This window comes from Thunnus thynnus, chromosome 7 (assembly GCF_963924715.1).
Source record: "Thunnus thynnus chromosome 7, fThuThy2.1, whole genome shotgun sequence".
Lineage (NCBI taxonomy): Eukaryota > Metazoa > Chordata > Actinopteri > Scombriformes > Scombridae > Thunnus > Thunnus thynnus.
Genome location: NC_089523.1, coordinates 17,384,455 through 17,405,197, shown reverse-complemented (window position 1 = coordinate 17,405,197; position 20,743 = coordinate 17,384,455). Strand labels below are relative to the sequence as shown.

The following is a 20,743-nucleotide window of genomic DNA, read 5'->3' as shown; positions in this document are numbered from 1 at the left end:
ATCAAATGTGCTCCATTTATTAACTGACATTACCTTTTTTTCTTATAGTAACACAGGATTTCATTTGTTACCATGATGTTTTCTGAAAGTGTGAGACAAACCATATTTGGTCCCTTTTATTTGAAACATGTTGAACAACAATTTAACAACGAAATCTTTGATGAGAGTTTCATTCACTTGTGTGTGTCCTGTTATCACAACCTATACGAAATGAAATCAAATACAATTTATAAATAATACACAACTAATTATGACAATGCCTTGTGTTGTTAGACAATGCATGTGAAGAATGGCTTTGACCACATGAAGCAACCAAACTGCAGCTCAGTGTTAACAGTAGCTGAGTTAATACTTCACTTAACCTCTAAACTTCCCTTTGTGCTTTTTAAAACTGATTTGGCAGCTCTTGTTCCCTCATTGTGCAACTAGGACCTGACCTGCGGGCATGCTGACTCTGGCTTTGTGCTCAGGGACTATCCAGTGTTGTTTGTGGGGAGGGGGAGGCTCTTGAGGGAGTTTGGACTGTCGTATCTGTTTTATGGAAAGGGGAGGGAAGAGGGTCAAGGTGTAACTCAGTAATCCCTTGCTGCTGCTACTTCGCTATCTCTGCTGTGGATTACTGATGGCTGTGTAAGGACACAACTGGCACAGACTGATCTATATTCTTATAACATGATAATATGAACAAATCTTCGCTATTATCTTCACTGTTGGAGGATTTTAGTCCGTTTCCACTGGTCAGCTGGTTTGGGATAACCCTTAACAATGGAAATCCTCCTTTAAAATGTGAAGACAGAAGCAAATACGCAAGGTGGCTACGTCCCCTATTGTTTCAAAACAGCAACTGAAATCATAATCTTTATTTATTCTATGCACTCTCAATAAATTAAACTAAAAAAATAAGACACAAGTTACGTCTAGGAGTTGCCATAAATCTCAATATAGCAACTGTACAGTTAGTGTTGGCTACAGGTGAGTTCATACACCTGACAGCCCTCATGAGCTTTTATTATTTTTTTTACTGTCTTCCCTTCATAAATCAAGTTTAATTAAATAAATTACGTTAGAAGAATTACAAGTAACGAAACCTTTGACCTCACCTTTGTATGTTGACTGAAGATGGAAGAGGTCTGGGAAACTGTAAGTGTGCCAAGCATGTGTCTGTTGTTGACAAATTAATTAGGAATCACACCTGCATCGGGTGATTGAAATATTGCTATGAATAAATAATCCTCTGAAGTAATATTGCTTAAATGTTGCACCCATGCTTGATATGTTGTTGGACGGCTTAAACAGCGATGAGTTATTAAAGCTGTTGAAAGAAAAAACTAAAAATAGAAATGTGATGTACTTTCTTTGGCACTCATTATGTTGTACTGATGCATCAAATCACAAACCATTGTGATGTTATCTTGTTCATAAGGTTTGACAAAAGCCCTAACCTCCACTATTTGATTATTAAGAGGTTTTTGGCTGGACTCCAGGGGCGAGCCCTATAAACGCAAAAGTCCGTGACTGACTGAGTGATGTCATCAGTCCTCTCGGCCAAGTGTCGCTACTTCCTGTATCCATCATTTCAAATTAAAAGCCCTCTAGCATTTCATGCATGGTCCAGCAACTGACTAGGTTTTGACCTAGTCTTGTTTAGTCATGTCAGTCATTTTCTCTCCCGGTGTCACAGACAGACATTATTGATGTCTCTGTGTCAGAGCTGCTCGCCTCACAGACTGGCAACAGGAGGAACCTTAACTCTCTGCCTTCATTCAGGTCAGGAAGCTGTGGAGTCTCTGTGCTCTCTCCTCTGGTCCAAACATTGCAAGGTCCTAAAAAGACATCATGAAAAATTATGAATATTAAACTGTTCATTATAAAAGGTGTGGATATAAATTTTCTGTTTTCATGGGTATTTCATTTAGCACTTGTTGAAAAAAAGTAGAATGAACAAAAACTCACCCAATTATTCCGGCAGGGATGAAGAGGATGATGGCAGCAAAAAGGAAGGGGAAGCCCTTCATAAAGTGCAGTGTGGCTGGGTAAAGGGAGTTGAAGACGCTGCTACCCACCAGGAAACACAAGCTCTCCACACAGGCAACACAGGCAAACAGGGCACCTGGGAGAAAGCCCAAACACACAACTACAATATGTACACAAACCCACAGGACACGAGGTGTCCCTCATGAGATAAAGAACATGTGCTTCAAATGAAACTGCACTGACGCATTATAATACCAATCTAATTATAATTCACAGACTCGTCCAGCCAACACACAGAGACAGCTTTCATCTCCTGATCATTTGGTGCAATTAAATAAAAAACTTTTTCTCAATGAAGACATCATCTTTACATTTTTACCCAGTTTTCTGTGCTAAAAACAAATGTATTAAACGTGTGTTATATATTATTACACGATCAGTGGCTGACCTTGTTCTGACAGGCCCACCAACTTGGACAGCTTTGATCTGAGCACAGGTGTCGCAGCCATGAAGAGGAAACACATACCATAACCTGGTGTTAGACAAACAGACAGTTTGTAAACGGGGCACTCAGAGACACAGTATAATCTTCAGTTTTGTCAACCAACCTGTATGACACCAATTTAAAGTACTCTGAATTATTTTACTTTTTTAATTTTAATCATTCCGTCATAGTAAATGTCACAAAATCTGTCTAATTTAACTAATATTCAGTATTTTTGCAGTAACATCTCTCACATTGCTAAGTTTTAAATCAAGTATTTGTTCTAATTAATGTGCATTAATGTGCAACCAGTTTACAGATTCTTACACAACGTTGCACAGTTAAACTTCTGAGGATAATGTTAATTATTACCTCTGGCTGCAAGCTGAGAAAGCACATTACAAAAGGAGAGAAATTATTTTTTTTATAACCTGGTACTCAAGGTTGCCAACATACAAAAGGCCTGTTCAGTCTGTGACAGCGTTTGCCTGATATCGTGAGATTATTTTCACATGCAGCCAAAACAAAAGCGTGTGTTCTCAAAAGCTTTTGATAGAGTGATGAAAGCATGAATAAAGGAGGATAATTAGAGAGAGAAGGATATTAAATTCCGAAGTAATGACAGTTAATGGATACTTTGTGAACTCCCTTAATTGTGCTTCGATAAAACTGAATTCTGTGCTTGATAGTGCAGTAATCAGACTTTGAAATCATCTCACTTGAGTTATTCTGACTTTAAATTTGTGTAAGAATGTTAGAAAATCTTTTAGACCGACCGAAAACAATAGCCAAAATGATTCCATTAAGACATCTGCATAAGTTGTTTACAAAACTCATCTCAGTCCAGAGCCCCTCACCTGTGAACATGAGCTGAGTGGTGTCAGCTACAGAGAAGACCACCAGCCCAGTGATATTAGAGACCAGACCCACAATAGCCACCCAGGAGTCCTCCAGGCAGCGCTGCATGATCTTCAGCCCCAGCAGACTGCTCAGGTAGGCCAGGTGCTGAGCTGCTGACCCATAGCCAATGAGGGTCGGTCCCCAGCACAGCGGTGAGCTCAGCTCATACAACACGTACAGCTCCCGGCTGCCGGAGTGTACGGTCACCACCAGAAAGAAGCACAGCGTGTAAAGCCACAACTTGCATCGGTGGAATCCTCCACCAGCCTCGTTGGTGCTGCCTCCTGTTGAGAAGAGGTGCCAGATGGCTTTGTAGTGGCGAGTGGTGAGGAGCTTGGTGCTTGGGTCTGGCAGGACAGACTCACTAACAAACAGGTAGGCGTACAGAGCTGAAGCCAGGTTGGTGGCCAGGACCAGCCAGAATGGGTTGATGTACCTAAATGCAGTTATAAATGTAATGATTGTAAAATATTAATGTAAAAGTTTTTGATTTTGAGTTAAGTGCACTAATTGAATGAAATGTGCAACATGAAATATTTCTTACCCTTGTGCCCGACGCCACTGTCCTCCAATGATGCTAGCCAGCATCCCAGAAAGGCCCAAACAAGCCTCCAGGATTGCCACTCTGAAGGTGCGGGACTGCCTGTCGCTGGTATCAGCCACGTATGCAAAGCAGCCTGCCAGGATGGCGTTGAAATCACCCGAGAGGCCACTAAGCAGTCTGCCCAACAGGAAGTAGGCCACAGGCAGCTTCAGATACATCACCACCAGATAAACCACCGCCTGCAGGGCCAGGCCTAGGTTGGGGAAGATGAGGACTAGCCTGCGACCTGCAAGGTCACTCCATGAGCCCAGGAGAGGAACCACCAACAGGCCTACAGAAAAGCCACCCAGACTGATGTACAGGTTCCAGTGAGCTGTCAACGTTTCCACCTCCTGGGAAAGAAATAATATGTGTAACCTGGTCAACTGCACTTCTGAATGAACAAGGGGGAGAGTTCAGCATCATGTTCAGGGACACTGTGACTGCATATAATGAAGAGATACAAGTTGTTACTGATCTGTCCCTATATTAATCCCACTAACCTTGCATCCTCTGTTTAAATAAGTCCCTAATTACATATGTAATACAAAGTGTCATGGATCTGGGTTCTGACAAACAGGGATTAAAACTGCTGGTCTCTTTTATGACTATTAATAATGATTCTAAATTTAAGAAGTATCAGTGCACTTGTACAAATTATGCGTACCCATCATATTCCTGTTCCTTCTGCCAACTATTTTTGTTTCATTTTGTCAATGCTGATCTTGTGTAAAATACTGATGATCTTAAAGTCCGTTCCCTTCATTTCTCAAAAGGAATTGCAGTTCCTCAAATGCTCATTAAATGTCTCATTTTTCACATACAAAAGTGCTGATTGTTAGGCTTCTTTCATGGCTGCCTTATACTTCTAAATCAACCTGCATGCACGTTTCTTCTGTTATAATGACATATGTTGTTTGTTTTTTTTTATGTCTGTGTGGTTCTGTGTTGCATGTTTCATTCAGTACCTAAAACTGTTGTCTTGTTTAGTGACTATTTCTATTAATAATCCCCATTCCGTTACTTTGCACGTTGTGTATTGTGCGTCAGTGTACCTGGATGTAAAAAAATGAATGATAAATAATGTATGACAACTCTACTAACAATAATATTGTCTTTTTATGATTGTTTACATGCAAACATTTCAACAACTGCTTTATTTTTAATCATATAACAGTTATTGTTTTTTGGGGTGACTGTGTAACATCTGTCCCTGATGGAGGTCATCACCTAACAGTTACCTTCTGCAGAGGGTCGGGGTGGACGGAGCTGTTGCTGCACTCAGACCTCTTGGAGCCGTTGTAGCCGAGGTCTTCACTGATACGGTCCCACAGGTACTGTGTGGACAGAGGTGCCTGTAGGGCAAGAGAAAACATGGACAGGAACAACACCGGCTCCACAGAAAGTGGCAGCGGACATGAAAACGGCGGTCGCAGGGAGCGGGTGGTCCGTACATGGACCTCCTCACTCGGCAACACTTCGTCGTCCGTCGATGCGGCGGCGTTGAGAACATCGCCGGGAAGGATTGCTGCGGTGTCTGGCTCGTCCATGTCGAACTGTAACTGTAAACATGAACTGTGTCGGTACTTACAGAGTATCTGGATATAAACAACAATCACTTCCTTGCTAACGCTACTCTTTTTCTGTGATACCTTAGCTGCGTAGTTAGCTGATAATGCTGACGTTAGTTTATTTTAGCCGTTGGTGTTTCTGTTGGGTTCAGTACAAAAAGCTTGAGGGTAACGTATCCAACAGCTCAGCTAAATAAAGGAAGTGATACTATTTCAGTTTAAAGCAGGATTTCAGCACCTCCAGCTGGACGAAGAGGTGAACTACAGTTAATTTAAATGTATATATTTTTGCCCTAACAGCTTTTACATTAACTGGCCATTTTGACCGTTTAATTTAACTTCTGTTACCATAGATACAGTAACGTTTGTGGAAACCACTAATCGCTACAAGCAGAGCCGCAGCCATTCTTTCATAAATACTGACCCACCTCAAAATATTGAACGACACTCCAATATTAAGTCAATATTAATAATTTAGTCTATTCAGTTATTTAGATTTGTATGTATTCAGTTATTGCTGTAAAATTTCTAAATGCTGTTTCGAGGCTTTCTTGTATAAAAGGCTGGTGGGGAAGGGGAGAACAGGGTTGGTAGTCACACTTTTTACTTTCATTTGGATCCCTCAAAAATTGTATCCTTAATACTGTAGATTCCCTTTCAATGTGTAGTGGAAGCCTCAAGTGTCAGGTAGGAATGGAGTGATCTTACTCTTCTTAAGCTTATTCCTGTTCAAAAGATGTGGATTGACAAATAGGTCTTGAGCACTTGTGACAACCATCCCCATCATGAGGTTTGTTGTCACACACTATGGGGTTGGTTATCCTTGTTATTTTAATGGCGAAAAATAAAAAATGGAGGCAATCTTAAAAATGAATTTAAAAAGTTTAATTTCATGCTGAATGTTCATGAATGTGACAACCAACCCTGAAGAGAATGTGACAAGCATCCCCAACTGGGATTTTTTGCTACTGGCAAAACTAACAACCATGTTTTAGTGTAGCTAAGAAGGAAACTCTAAACTGTAGCTCTCCTCTCATACTTTTTAATAGCAATAATTATTTTATTATAAACCTATAGTATAAAAGCCTAGAGGAGAAACACTGAGGAGCTGGATATTTACATTTTGACATGAAAAACACTAAAAGTCCTCTCACCTCAATGTCAAGTGTCTTATTCCCTCAAAAGACCTTGTAGGTGACCTCTGACCCCAATTCTGAAAATTTCAGTAGGAACATTTTTTAACAGTGCCCTCTAGGGAGCAACATCTAATGAATGTGACAACCAACTCATGTTCTCCCCTAATGAATTCGTTACTTATTAATTTAATTGCCTAAAAGTGGTTAAATTAAGTATATAGAGACTTTAAAAAACTGGAATCTGCCCCCAAAACAAACTGTCATTAAAAATTCCACAGCCTAAAATATTATTTTTTTTCTGGTTTTATTTATGAGTTGATTTATGGAGAAAAGGGAGGGTCTTAAGGGAGTTTTAGGCCTTTGGTACACAAGATTTACGAATAAAGGTGAAAAGACCCATATTAAATTCCTGCACTGTCCATTGAATGATTGCTGACTGATTGCCTTTGTGGTGCTCAATTTAATGATATGTTTGTTTTTGTTGGTTTATTTGGTAGTGACAATAAATGAGCCAAAATTAGCCTTTTACACTTGTAGTCTGTGGCCAGATATTTAAAAAGCACCATAAAATAGAATAAGATACCATATTTTATATAATTTAATAAACATGATGTAAGACAGTACAGCAGCATTCACTATAATGCCACAATATAACATGAGGTACTTATCTACGAACAATATGCAAATAGGAACCAAACATGCAAGGACATCAATAACAGGACTGATTTGAAAGCAAAAATGGACCTGTTATAACCCTTAATGTTGTATTGCACACTTAGTATGTCCTCTTCTGGCAACCCTTAACTGGTTTTAATAAGGAGTTGATATAAATTAATTTAAAGAACTTGTCTCTGCTTGTTGGAATCCAGATGACATGACTTTCACACCCTACTACTGTTCAGGTTGGTTTGACAGAACTAATTGTGCTGAAAATGAGAGCAGCGTTTGTGATGCTTGGCAGGAGTTTTGTTTTGGATGGAGTTACTCACTGCATGTAGATGGATAATTTTATTTTGGATGTTCTAACCCTCTAAAGTTAACTGCCTAATTTGTTTTTTATAATCCAGTCGCCTAGTCAGAAAAGCAGTAACATAAAATTCTCTCCTGATCTTTGGCTGTGGGTGAATATCCTTCAATTGCATGGGAGTGCAATTAAATAATTAATATAGCAAACTTCATACAAATGCAAAAAGGTAATATTGATGTCTGATATAAGCCCAAACTGCTAAGACGTCCGTCCAGGTATCTTTGCGACAGAGCAGTGTAATATGAAATTTACCATTTTAAAATAAAAATTAAAAAAAACCCATTCAAATGATTTAGATAAATTTTTTTTTAAAAGAGAGCAAACCACTTTTTTTTTTTTAGTGTGGTAGTTTATTCAAAGTGTCAAGAATATTTACATTTGTGTAGAATATTGGCAGAGTTTCATGCAATTTTGATGGCAATTAAGACTACTTTTAAAGTTTTTTATGCTTGCTCCCTAGGTGAGAGTTAACAGAGTTAACAAGATGAGCGATTGGCTTTCATTCATGAGTGTTGGTGGCTGAGATCTAATGTGACAGCTGATGCGGGGACACTTTCAGGCAGAAGTGGAAAACACAGAGGTACGGTACCTCCCTGGCCTTTGTGGGACACTTTCTCCTTATTTCTATAATTAATGTCTGTCATTTGAGAACTTGTGTGCAATTTTGATGCTGTACATTCAGTAACTTTATGATGTAAACCTTCTTGAGCCATAATTTGATTTCCGAGGTCTCAAATTGACAAAAACAGTTTTGATGGATGCAAATAAAGGTTTATCTGATGAAAAAGAAGATAATTATTTTGAATGACAGGGCAGTAAGTGTGTTACTGTGTATATTCTCATTCACAATTATATTATTATTTATTTTTATTTATATAAAATTCTCTGATCCCCTGAACTATACTCACACTCACTTTGTCCCATCCCTAAGCAGTGTTCACACCGTACCACATCTTTTTTCAGCGCTTACCTGAACAGGGTTTGGTTTTAGTCACATTCATTATTTTTTAAAAAATTCTCATGACATTATCTTTGAACTAATTTTGTAACACTGTTGTGGTAAACCATGTACAGTTTCTTTCTTTTTTTATTGATTTTTTTTTTTAACAGGAAAACGGAACAGAACACTTGTTATAATATCTCATAACATTCAAAAGACATGTTCACTGCCCCCTCTTTTTAACATAAAAAAAAAAACTGAAAACACAGAACTAAGTCCACAAACAAAGACATTTCTCCCCTTAAATTAACCCAGGCTGCTCATTCGATACATCTTCAACATGACACACAACTGTGGACAACACGAAACAAACACTTCAGTAAAGACAAAAGAAAAAGAAAAGAGTATACCAGTTACATCTGAATCTACCAGTTAAATATACCAGATTCCAGTACAAATTTAGTCAGACATTCCCTCTATTAAGCTACAGTTTCTTTCTAAAATTGAATCTATCTCTTGATTTTTTATGAAGATTAAGTACAAATGTAACATAACTCAAAACTTAAATTCCAAATTTATTGGTATACAATGTGTTTTTCCCCGTGCAGTAAACGTGAGGGACTTTGAGCTTGAGAGTAGTTAAACGCAAACTCAGGGTTGCCTCAAGTGATAAAACACCAATCATCACTCTCATATGTTTTCACCTTTTCACTTCAAACATACGCACACACAGAGACACACACACACACACACACACACACACACAGACACACACATGCCGCACAATCTGGTTTGTCTACATTTCTGTTTCTGTAGAATTTTCTCTGGAATCATAACATTGTTTCTCACAGGTTACACCCACAGGCAGTTATTGATGAGAATTTAACCCTGTTATCTAATGAAACATTGTTTTTTCACAGATCGCCCTCTCCGTCTCTTTCTACAAGACATGTACGACAGCATCTTCACTATGGGGGGTTATGTTTTAGTTGAACATCTTAAGATATCAGTGACATTTGATAAACTAATAACTAAGCCTTGTTCTTCTCTCTACACTAAGTTGCCCGTACGTGAGAAATGCCGTGACTCTATTACTGTTTTTTCTATGATTGGTCACATGCACGGTTCAAACTCAGTCCACATCTTCAAAACTCTTCACACAGTCGACTGTACCACGACGCTGCTGGGAACAGTAATTCATTTTACACATCAAAGCAAATCCTTTCAGCAGACACAAACACAACAACTGATTTGTCAATCAGAACACACTAAAATTAAAAAACACCAAAAAAACAGACAACACATGATTATCTTTTTATGGCAGTCTTTGAAGTAGTAAATCACTTTGTGATCTCTGTTTTTTATCGTGTAATATGCTGTTTTTTAATAAAATGTTAAATTGGATTCCCTGTAGAATGTCTATTCTACAGGAATGAGTCATGGAAATGCAGCAGGAAAGGTTTATTTTTGAGAATTCTTCTTGTTTTGTGGTGGGATGTTGGTTGAATATAGATGTATTTCAGTGTAGTTATAATTTCGCAAATTGCTGTCCATATGACAGCATATTTGTTTTTTAACATAAACTGAAAAGTTTTGAAGTGAATATGAGAGCATTTGCAAAATGGACTGCGGATCCACAGAGAGGATATTTGAAGGATCTAGTCATTTAATGCTTTATGTGCAATGCAAATGTCATCACAGTTTGGTCCATAATTGTTGCTGTTGTGTTGACTGTGATGAGTTTTGAAGATGCGTACTCAGTATGAAACCATGCATGTAAGCAATCGTAAAAAACTGTAAACGTCTGATAGGCGTTGTGATAATCACACCTGACAGACAAAGCAGCGGACACATCTTACAGTCAAGTCTTACACCTAGATTATTGCATCTGGTTTCTTGCCTTATCTACCCCGCTCTAAACACATGGAAACACACCCTCTACATACAGGCCCCTCACACTAAAGTTAATTTTTTATCTTTTTTCAGGGGGACATACCATATATACCAGTATATAAACTGTGGCTTCATACTGTCTTTTAGATAGAACGGTGGTGTCACTAATCATTTCTTTTCTTCTGACTTCAATACTTTGAATGTTCTTCACATCTTGTGGATCATGGCTGGATTTCTTACATGGCTGTGGAGGTATAGGAATTATATTGTGATAGTTCTGACACCTCTTTTACTTCTGCCACTGCCCCTGATCATCCCGACCTCGGTAAGAACATTGGCCATGATTTTAGACTTCATACTTGCTGTGTACTGATGACTTGTCTAACGAGGGAAAACTGGGGTTCCCAGTGTGATTTTACTGCTGTTGCATGACGTACATATGATGGGGAAAAGCTGTGTGTTATGGTAAAAACTCAAATGTTGCTGAAAATACATGTGTTTGATGGTTTGAATATGTGTCAGCAGCAGCTAAACAAAGGATTTGTTATTTAAGAAGTCATGAAAATTACCCACATTTCTTCTAAAACTTCAGTTTAGCTACAAAATGTAAGATATGTGGCAATTAAAGGCAGAATGCAGCTTTTTACTCAGATGGTGCAGCATAGTCATCAGTTTAGTGTAGTGCTGGTGACTGGAAGCTTTGTTGGAGACATGTTAAGAGGAACAAGATCACTTGTGCTTTAGTGTCAGTCCTTATTTGAGTTGAATTAGCTTGTAATGGGATACTTGACACGTCCTTTTCCACTATAAACAGTGAAGTAAAGATTTCTTTCAAGGCCTGATAACCTCTTCAGTTAGATGCATGAAAAGCTGCAGCCAAACTGCTAAAAATGTCTTTCACACATTTATGGGAGGTTTAACAGCTCTATCCGGTAGCTTCCTCTTCCATTTTATCCGACTTACTTAACCCTGTCATACTGTTCAGATCAAAGTTTTTCATTTTCACATTTGAGAGGAGTAAAAACACCCTAAACACCCTTCTTATGGCCTGAAAGTTTTATGACCCAAACTTTTTTGTGTGAAGCTGATGCATTTTTTGTACATACTGCTAAATTTGACCTGTATTTATTCAAAACTGTTGCAGTCTTCACATTCAATAAGATTCATTGAAATCATTATGTCTGTGATGTTCTCCAATGACTAATTAAGTATTTATGAATTAAAAATAGATTTGTGGTGCAGAAGTTTGGTGTAGAGACGAATGCTGGGGAAATACTGTGCAGGGTCAAAATATGAACCGTGTGTAAGGGTTAAATTAGATGACAGCTCTGTCCCACTCTTCACCAGAACATACCACCATCACAGGTCAAACATCAAAAGAACAGACTTGATTATAAGTCTTTTCCAGGTGTATCTGACCTTTGACCTTCTCTCAAGGGTGTTTTGATACTTAATACACTTTTAACTTTTCTTAAACATGACGCTCGTTGAGGCTGTCACATGAATAACATGGATGCCCGACAATGTAGCGCTTATGTAAACTCAAGGAGCCCTGTGTGAAGAAACTGGTTCATTATGGTCAACCTCCAGTCTTGCAGGTGTTGCTAAATGTAAACGTTCAATATCATAAGGTCCAGTTCACCATGGCCTCTGCCTGTAAGCGTCACAACGGGTTACTTTTCCCCCCCTTGTAGGCGGTGAGTCAAGGTAGCCTCACATGTGACTTAAATGAATTTCAGCCTATTTATTAGTAACTTTGTTATATTAATGTGTATTTTGATAATCATATAAGCCATATATTGTGTTCTCTCTGCTTTTAAGCATCTTATACAAGGCTGCAACAAAGGTTTTTAAGTTTAAATTCCAAGACCAATGTGATTATGAGGAGTAAGCAGTGCAAAGGTCAGAGCAGCAGTGCTTTAAGAGTAGATGTAATAAAACACTGTTGCTATGCACTAATATTATTATGCAAGATACACGAGGGAAGAGGTGTGATAGATTGTCTCAATGGTAGAGGATGAAAATAAAAAAGGTGTTAATGGGAGACATATTACACTTCATATGTGTAGAAATGTTTTTTTGTAAAAATGTATTTTGAGGTCAAAGAGGCAAATATGAGCTGATTCAGCCGATGTCATTTTACTACTAAAGAGCCAGTAGAGAGAAGACTAGAAACTCAGAAACTTGTGACTTGACTATGGCCAGGCGGTTCAGCTTCCTTGTAACACTCCAGGTGCCCGTTTCACTAAAGCGCTGCTCAGATGCAGATCGCAAATGGTGAAAGCGTCTCGTTTCACTAATGTTTGTCGCTCACAAATTGCAAATTAGTCCACCAGGGCCCTCAAATGCTCATGCATGGGTTGCACATATGGTATTTGTTTTGTTTAGTAAAACATATGTCAAAATTGACAGGAGAAGAAATTATATCATGTTGAGAAATCACAGCTTGCATATTGCAAATTCTTGCGAAACAGGCCCCAGCAACATTTTAAAGTTCGAGTCCTAGACAGCCACCAAATAGGAGATTTTGGGGAGGTTGGAGACACAAGTTGCACTATAAATTATACATTTTTTCTAATACATACTGACATGCAATTCACTGGGAGTATTGTATTAATAGAGGCACACTCGGAGAATGGTTATACTTGTTGTTTTGGTTCAAATGAAGAATCTATTTCTGCCTTGACTTGTGTTTTCTGAATTTATTGCTTAAATCCACAAAGTATATTTGAGAAGGAGAGATAGCTTTCCAGTAGGTCATTTGTGTCCAAATCTGCAGCCAAATGTTGGCAACAAAATGAAAGAAGTAAACTTTGACAATCAAAAAGGATCAAGGACATCAGTCTGGAAGTGAATTCATGGCTTTTACGTCGTCCTCTCAGCAGCAACATATCCTGGAAAGGATTCTGTCAGTGACCCTTTGTACCATGTAATCTTTGAACAGGATATATTGAAAAGTGGGCTCATGTTCAGGGGCTCAATCAGTGTCATCAATTCAAAACCCACAATGTTTGTCCTCTTCAGCTTGTCACGATACATGTAAATTTAAATAGAGGTGGTACTTTATGGTTCTTTGATTGTTCTTGTCTAGCTGTCTTTTATACAGAATGATAATATACTGTATATGTGCACACAAAAAACAATAATAAATAATAATACGGTTCTTTATATGGCACCTCACTTAACATGGATATAAATAGAACAAAAAAGCAATTAAACACAAGAAAGTGAAAAATTAAAAAATGAGAAAAATACATTAAGAAGGCAAATCAAGCAGCAGTTATTTTGGTGTTCACCCTTATTTACAAGCCAGTTGTGGACAATTTTACAGGATTAGTACTAAATTAGACAGTAATTAGCCCTAAACTGCTCAAAAGTGCCTAGCAGCTACACAAGAAAAAGCAGAACTATGTGTAAAAATGTAACTTTTATACCATTATAGACACATATACTGTATGCTGTGTATGAAGCATGTTAAGCATCACAGTCCTTGTCTGTCATTACAGGAGGCAAAATGTGGCTTTGTGATAATCCTGATGGCGCTGTACTGGTGTACAGAGTGCATCCCTCTGGCTGTGACTGCCCTGCTGCCTGTAATTCTTTTCCCCATGATGGGCATCATGGAATCAGGCGAGGTATATCCGACTGTATATTATATACCATTAGTCATTTCTTTGACTTAGATTGAGTGGGAAATATGATGTGTCTGAATATGATTTATTAGTTGAAGGATCTTTTTTACTATTTCAAAAGATTTAGAAACCAGTTGAATATGTTTTACACTCTGTTCTTCTTTTCTTATCCAGGTTTGTATCCAGTACTTGAAAGACTCCAACATGCTTTTTATTGGTGGGCTGCTGGTGGCCATCGCTGTGGAGCAGTGGAACCTGCACAGGAGAATCGCCCTTCAAGTTCTGCTTATTGTCGGTGTGAAGCCATCTCTGTAAGACGCCTTGTTCTCTCAGTAGTGATTGTTTATCAGTAGTGATTGTTTATCAAATTTCCTTACTTGCTTTCTTCCATTTATACCTTTCTATCTAATCATTTCTTTTACTTCCCCTCCAGCCTGATGATAGGTTTCATGAGCACCACAGCCTTTCTGTCCATGTGGATCAGTAACACGGCCTCCACAGCCATGATGCTGCCCATCGCCAACGCTGTGCTGCAGCAGCTGTGTGACAACGAGGCCAATGCTGAAGAGAGGGATCGCGACCTGGCTGCTGCAAAGGATGGCCTGGAAAACCAGGGCTTTGAGATGGGTGACACCAAAGAAAACATGGAGCTCAAAACAAAGGACAGCAGCATCAACATGGGTGTGTGACAGTCTTGTTTCTACTCCACTTGTTAAAGAGAAGATTTGTTGACTTTGGTCGCTATTTTTCTGCTGGTGTTTTACAGATGCAGATAAAGATGATGACGGCAAAGACATGAAGGAAGTCAAGCAAAATGATGTTATTTCAAGTAGGTTAAGTAAGGTTAAGTGAAAGCCTGAAATAAAAGGAGATAACTAATAATACATTCTTCAACAGAACATAGAAATTAAAGAATAAAAGTACCACAAAATGTATTCTTGCTGTGATCTGTATCGTGTAATCGGACATTACACAGACTTTGTACCAGGGAGCTCACATACAGGTCCTTCATGTGATGTCCGGATCACTTCAGGGTTGCAGAGCATGTGTGAAAGGGGCTTATGAGATCTTACAAAAAATTACAAATCTTCATATCTTACAAAACGTGCTGTCTTTTTTTTAGTTTATGTCAAATCCTTTCACAGAACTTTTTGTGAATTAAACAATTACAAAAGTTGGTAAAGCATTTCATGTGTTTTCAATGCTGAAAAAACGTCAGTTTGAGTCTCAGCTCTTTCCCTCCAGAGGTTTGCAACAGGAGCCTGGAGGTGGAGCAGCGCAGACTTAAGAGGGAGCAGAAGTATGTGAAGCTGTCGAAAGGCATGAGCCTGAGCGTTTGTTACGCTGCCAGTATCGGAGGAACAGCCACCCTTACTGGAACCACACCCAATGTCATCCTGAAGGGCCAGATTGATGAGTATGACCTACGCACATGGAAATAAAAACACACAAAATACACACACACACACACACACACACACACACACACACACACACACACACGCACACACACACACTCACACTACAGTTTCTTAGATGCTCCCCATCTTATAAAGCTGCGCATCCAAATAGTTATATTAGCTATTTTCGTCTAAAATTCAGTTTCCTCACAACTGAGGTCTTTCTTTCATTGTTTTGGCCATCATTCCTAACGATTTTTATAACATTTTACTCACAGATTGCAGTGCTGAGATGTTTGGCTGTGGTGATACCAGAAACCACAACTTCCATTAGGATTAGAGTCCATTAGGGAAAGGGGCATGATTAGACACATTTTAAACATCTTTATTAAATGTTTAAAATTCCCCAGTCTTTACCATTTAATATTTCTAAGTAAAAAACAATATGAACACTCTTTGCTTTGCAAAACTTAATTTACACACAACTACGCTAAATACAGTGGGTTAAAATACTCTTGGGTATTATTAATGCATTCATTCTCACGTTCACATGCTGGATTACCTGGAGTCATTCCCATTCACTTGAATGAGAGTTTGAGTGTTTCCAAAATTACCACAGTAATGAAATGAGTGAGAAAAATGTTATTATTGATAAAAATTATGGTCATAATTAAGTCCCAGGTGGAAAAAAAGCAACAAAATTTTCATGTAATGTGCTTTATGTTGTAAACTTCAACCCTTGAGAGCCTTCTGTCCTGTAACCTTTAAATATTTGAACACTATATACATCTCAAATTATAATGAATAAAATAAATTAAGTAAAAGTTTTGTCCTTGAACACAAATTTGTTCAGTCCTCATTCTGAGCAAACTTTGGTAAACTTGACATAATTACAATTATGGCTTCTTTCTTTTGGTCTGAACAGTCAGCTTATGATAAAATGCAGGTTGTGCAGTATCACCAAGATTATCAGTTGTCTGAATTATCATTCCTTGTGTAAAGTTTTTGTTGGGAGTTTTGTTCTTATTATTTTCTGTTCTCAATGCTTTTTGTTTTAATCAACAGACTCTTTCCAGATAATGGTGGCGTAATCAACTTTGCAAGCTTTTTTGGCTTTGCATTCCCCAACATGGTGCTAATGCTGGCTCTGTCTTGGTTGTGGCTGCAGTTTGTGTTTTTGGGCTTCAAGTAAGTGATACCCTCCTTCTGATATGTTATTAAGACCGCACAGCATTACAACGTTATGAAGAAAGAGTCATTTATTTCCACTTATTGTGTTATTCCAGCTTGAGAAAGTCCTTCGGATGTGGCACAAACAAAGCTGATGACAAGGAGGCATACCAGGTAATCAAAGATGAGTACAAAAAGTTGGGCAGGATGAGCTTCGCTGAGAGCTGTGTGCTGGTTATCTTCACGTTGCTGGTTCTTCTGTGGTTTACCAGGGAGCCTGGGTTCATACCCGGCTGGGCCACTGTGCTCTTCAACAAAGACAAACCGTGAGTATGATAATTACAGTTAATTAGGCACTTTGGCTATGTCTAGGAGCAGTAAACAAGGGAGGGTCTCTTATCAAGGGTATATTGGGCTGTTTCTTTGAGTGCTGGTCCAGTGTCAGATCAGGTTTTTCACATTATCATTTGCATTATTTTATAGTGTTTATACGTAAACAGATATCTCAAAAGTATTTTCTCATCAGGTACGTCACAGATGGCACTGTGGCCATATTAATGTCAACGCTCTTCTTCTGCATCCCTTCCAATTTTCCCAGATGCTGCAGGAAGTCTGAGGATGGTAAGAAAACTGGCATGCTCATCGTTATTTAATGTGTGCTACAAGTGCTTTGGAAAGGTGAAAAGAAAGAAGAAGATCGCATGTTGAGGGTCTGAAAACATAAAAACATAAAATGCCTCCCTCATGTCCCAAGATGGGGGTGCCTGTTTAAAGTATTTATCTCTATTTTGATACTTATGTTATCACAGAAAAATCAGCAAATTTTAAGAGGGATAAAATTATATATGTTAAATCAAGAAGGCAATTAACTCGATGTATTTTTTTGAGCGATTGGAAGTGTTCATTCACTGTCTCATCACATGTCTGTCACATGAAGATAAGTGTGCAGTTTTATAACCACGTCAATAACTTTAACTGCCTGTGACAACTCATTTTGCTGATTCAGTGCTTTCTAATAAACATTATCCCCACTCCTTCCTGACTTGTAGCCTGATAGCCCCAAGGTCAAGCCTGTACAACAGCACATGCTGTGCTGCTTTTTAGACAAATTACTTACTGTATCAATGAAATTTTTTTTTCCCCCTTGGTAACTTAAGTTGAGCGTGTCCTGCTGCTTTGCTGCTCCTCAGAAAGAGGAAAAGCTTCTGTGTTTTGTACACAGAAGGGTGATACAATGATAAACACACTCTTAGTTTAAAAGGTTTAAGGCAGACTTTGAGGTGTCAAAGTCCATTTCTCATCTTGGAAAAGAGAAAAAAAAAAGTTGGGTTAAGCAGAGTTTAAAAATATGAATCCAGTTACAACACCACTTTTAATAGTGATTTTCATGGCTTACCTGTTTACCACATTTCCTTTTATCTTTAAGGGGTGCCTTTATGGTCACAGTATCTTATCTGTAGACAATATAAGCTGTGTTTTTCTACACTTAGGAGTAGATATATCATTATTTATGACCATCTTAACCAATAACTGAAAATAAACTGTCGGCTTTTTTCTTTTGTCTTCTAATAGGGGCCCCTGCTGAAGCCCCTTCCCCCCTGCTTAGTTGGGATATTGTCCATGAAAAGATGCCTTGGAACATCCTTTTGCTCCTGGGAGGAGGCTTTGCATTGGCCCACGGAAGTGAGGTAATGCAGCTGATCATTATGTCCACATTTGTCTGAAGATAATTCTTCAAATGTTTGGATACTGATGTGTTTTTTTTCTAAACTGGATAAAGAAATCTGGACTTTCTATGTGGCTGGGAGAAACTCTCATACCACTGCAGAGCATCCCTCCGTTTGCCATCTCCATCCTGCTGTGTCTGCTGGTGGCCATGTTCACCGAATGTTCCAGCAACACCGCCACCACCACTCTCTTTCTGCCAATATTGGCCTCCATGGTGAGACCGAATATGATACTTTCTCAATCTATAATGCTCACTCTCACGTACATCCAGTGCATTAAGCTGAACAATGTTAAAGGATAAGGTTGGTGATGTTTTTCTTATTGTTGACAAATCCCATGCCAGACCTCTGTTGCCCCAAAACAATTAAAAACAGAGACTTTTTTTTAGGCAGTCTTGCATACACTGTACTGCTGCTGTAAATACTCACTAGAGCATGAAATGTGTATTAATCTGCAGCTGAAAATAGTTCCTAACAAATTCACAATTTAATCCTGTTAAATCCTGTTTAATGGGTTTGGGGCTGTGAGCCATAGACCGGGTAGAAAAGCCAGAAAGAACTGAGAGACAGATCAACATATCGTTGGTTTTGCTGTCTTCATTTTTTTTTGTTGACAATAAGAAAAATGTAGAGTAACTCCTGCCTTATGCTTGAACAAAACTTGAAAAAATTTCTGTAAAAACAGGAATGAAAACATTAGCCAACAACTAATAATCTATCATTTGTTTAAGGAGCTATAAACTTTGTGAGCAAAAACTTTTCAAACAACTCAAATAATATTTGATCTTATGTTAGCTAGGAAAGCATTTATGTGTTTGTGTAAAAATTGTACAGTAAGATGAATTCTGAACTTTTTATTATCTTGCTGTAGCGGTTGGTTGAGCATCACCCTGGGGGCTCATGTTTGACAAATCTGCTGCTGTCTTTGATGTCAAAGAGTTATGTTGTTTGAAAAACATCAGTAGCACTTAAATCCTTCTGGGACCTTTGATATTTATAACTGCCCAGTTTAAATCTGTGTGAATGTCCATTTTTCCAGGCCACCGCCATCAAGATACACCCACTGTACATCATGTTTCCCTGCACCATCTCTGCCTCGCTGGCTTTCATGCTGCCTGTGGCCACTCCGCCCAATGCCATTGCCTTCTCCTATGGCAACCTTAAAGTCATGGACATGGTAAGACCTTTCAGAAAGAAAAAGACCCTCTAAGTGAGTGTGTTGACCTGCACACAGTGGTTTGGATAAAGATTGTGAATCCAATTTTGAGATAAGCAGCTTATATTAATCCTGATCCATATCATATTATCTATTTGCATACAAACAATATCCTGAATATTACCATGGAAACTGAGCTCAGGCACACTGTGAAATCTAAAAGCAGCTGCAATGTATACATGCCTCAGTAGCTCGACAAATTGGTATTAATATCATTAGATTGGTATGAAACCTATTCTGTTGATGAAACACTGTGTTGCCTTGTACCAGGCTTCGGATATAATTTTGTTTTGTTTATATATATTATAATTTTGTTTATATTGCATTATTTTTCCTTTGTTTACAGGCCAAGACTGGATTCATTTTGAACTTTGTTGGAGTCATAACCATCAACATTGCCATTAACACGTGGGGAGTTGCCATGTTCCAGCTGAATACCTTTCCCAGTTGGGCTAATGCCACCAAAACTCCTTGAATATGAACAATAATTGCTCATTTATCAGGTATCCTACACTGGAGGACTGGACTGGTGGGTGTCGTAGTATTTTTATTCAAAGCTCACCTTTACAGTCCAGTCAATACCTTCTATGCAGCTTTCAATCTTAATATCCTGCCTAACATTGTGATGTTCTCCAGCAACCAGCTGGACAAGCTGACTGGAAACACTGGAATACATTTTGCTAATGTTTTGACTGACTTGGGTTCGGTTAATTTAGATAAATCGCCCTCTGGACAGTCAGCTACACAGGTCAGAACTGAATGCTGTTAGGATCACTGATATCATTTTAGTGGTATGATCAACCGTTTTCCTTCATCTACAAGACGTGATATTTAAAAACAAGTGTTTATTCTAGCAGATGCCAGTCTGAACTGCAGTGAGAAGTACACTGTGGCAAAACTATATTATAAACTATATTGTTAGATCTCTCACATATATCATGTGAATGGGGACTGACATTGTACATGTGCAATTATACACACTGTCTTACATGCAATTTTAAAAATATGGCAGTTATTCAAAGTCACTTGTAACTTTTTGTGTGTGTCTGTAATATTCAGTTTCCAAGAAAATAAATATTTGTAGTTGAAA

At 38.4% G+C, this 20,743-nt stretch overlaps 2 protein-coding genes across 5 annotated transcripts; one reads left to right on the top strand and one right to left on the bottom strand.

The window, feature by feature from the left end:
* Positions 1-759: 759 nt before the first annotated feature.
* Positions 760-5,708, bottom strand: slc46a1 (solute carrier family 46 member 1). 3 transcript variants are annotated; one of them, XM_067594638.1, is made up of 7 exons: positions 5,594-5,701; positions 5,183-5,503; positions 3,903-4,294; positions 3,316-3,794; positions 2,423-2,506; positions 1,954-2,110; positions 760-1,823 (listed from the first exon to the last, which is right to left on the bottom strand). In XM_067594638.1, exons 2-7 carry the CDS (start codon positions 5,489-5,491, stop codon positions 1,769-1,771), a joined length of 1,476 nt encoding a protein of 491 aa, XP_067450739.1. In that variant the 5' UTR covers positions 5,492-5,503; positions 5,594-5,701; the 3' UTR covers positions 760-1,768. The 3 variants fall into 3 exon arrangements, 2 of the variants coding, with proteins under 2 accessions (XP_067450739.1, XP_067450738.1); XR_010928953.1 differs by having other exon boundaries at positions 2,423-2,460; positions 5,183-5,605; XM_067594637.1 differs by having other exon boundaries at positions 5,183-5,708.
* LOC137186029 (solute carrier family 13 member 2-like) lies at positions 5,683-20,737 on the top strand. Of its 2 annotated transcripts, XM_067594636.1 has the most exons (14): positions 5,683-5,768; positions 8,136-8,255; positions 14,015-14,143; positions 14,315-14,451; positions 14,574-14,821; positions 14,907-14,969; positions 15,386-15,557; positions 16,606-16,728; positions 16,827-17,036; positions 17,237-17,331; positions 18,283-18,398; positions 18,491-18,652; positions 19,477-19,614; positions 20,000-20,737. In XM_067594636.1, the coding sequence occupies exons 2-14, from the start codon at positions 8,217-8,219 to the stop codon at positions 20,126-20,128; spliced, it is 1,761 nt and encodes a 586-aa protein (XP_067450737.1). In that variant the 5' UTR covers positions 5,683-5,768; positions 8,136-8,216; the 3' UTR covers positions 20,129-20,737. The 2 variants fall into 2 exon arrangements, with proteins under 2 accessions (XP_067450737.1, XP_067450736.1); XM_067594635.1 differs by lacking the exons at positions 5,683-5,768; positions 8,136-8,255 and adding an exon at positions 9,985-10,833.
* Positions 20,738-20,743: the final 6 nt, after the last annotated feature.

Excerpts from the sequence above, each read along its gene's own strand:
- slc46a1 (XM_067594637.1), bottom strand. The coding sequence starts at position 5,491 with ATGGACGAGCCAGACACCGCAGCAATCCTTCCCGGCGATGTTCTCAAC. Across the intron at positions 3,795-3,902 it reads CAGTGGCGTCGGGCACAAGG|GTACATCAACCCATTCTGGC; the intron begins GTAAGAAATATT and ends AACTGCATTTAG. Across the intron at positions 1,824-1,953 it reads ATCCCTGCCGGAATAATTGG|GACCTTGCAATGTTTGGACC; the intron begins GTGAGTTTTTGT and ends ATGTCTTTTTAG.
- LOC137186029 (XM_067594635.1), top strand. The coding sequence starts at position 10,732 with ATGGCTGGATTTCTTACATGGCTGTGGAGGTATAGGAATTATATTGTG. Across the intron at positions 14,822-14,906 it reads GGACAGCAGCATCAACATGG|ATGCAGATAAAGATGATGAC; the intron begins GTGTGTGACAGT and ends GGTGTTTTACAG. Across the intron at positions 18,399-18,490 it reads CATTGGCCCACGGAAGTGAG|AAATCTGGACTTTCTATGTG; the intron begins GTAATGCAGCTG and ends AACTGGATAAAG.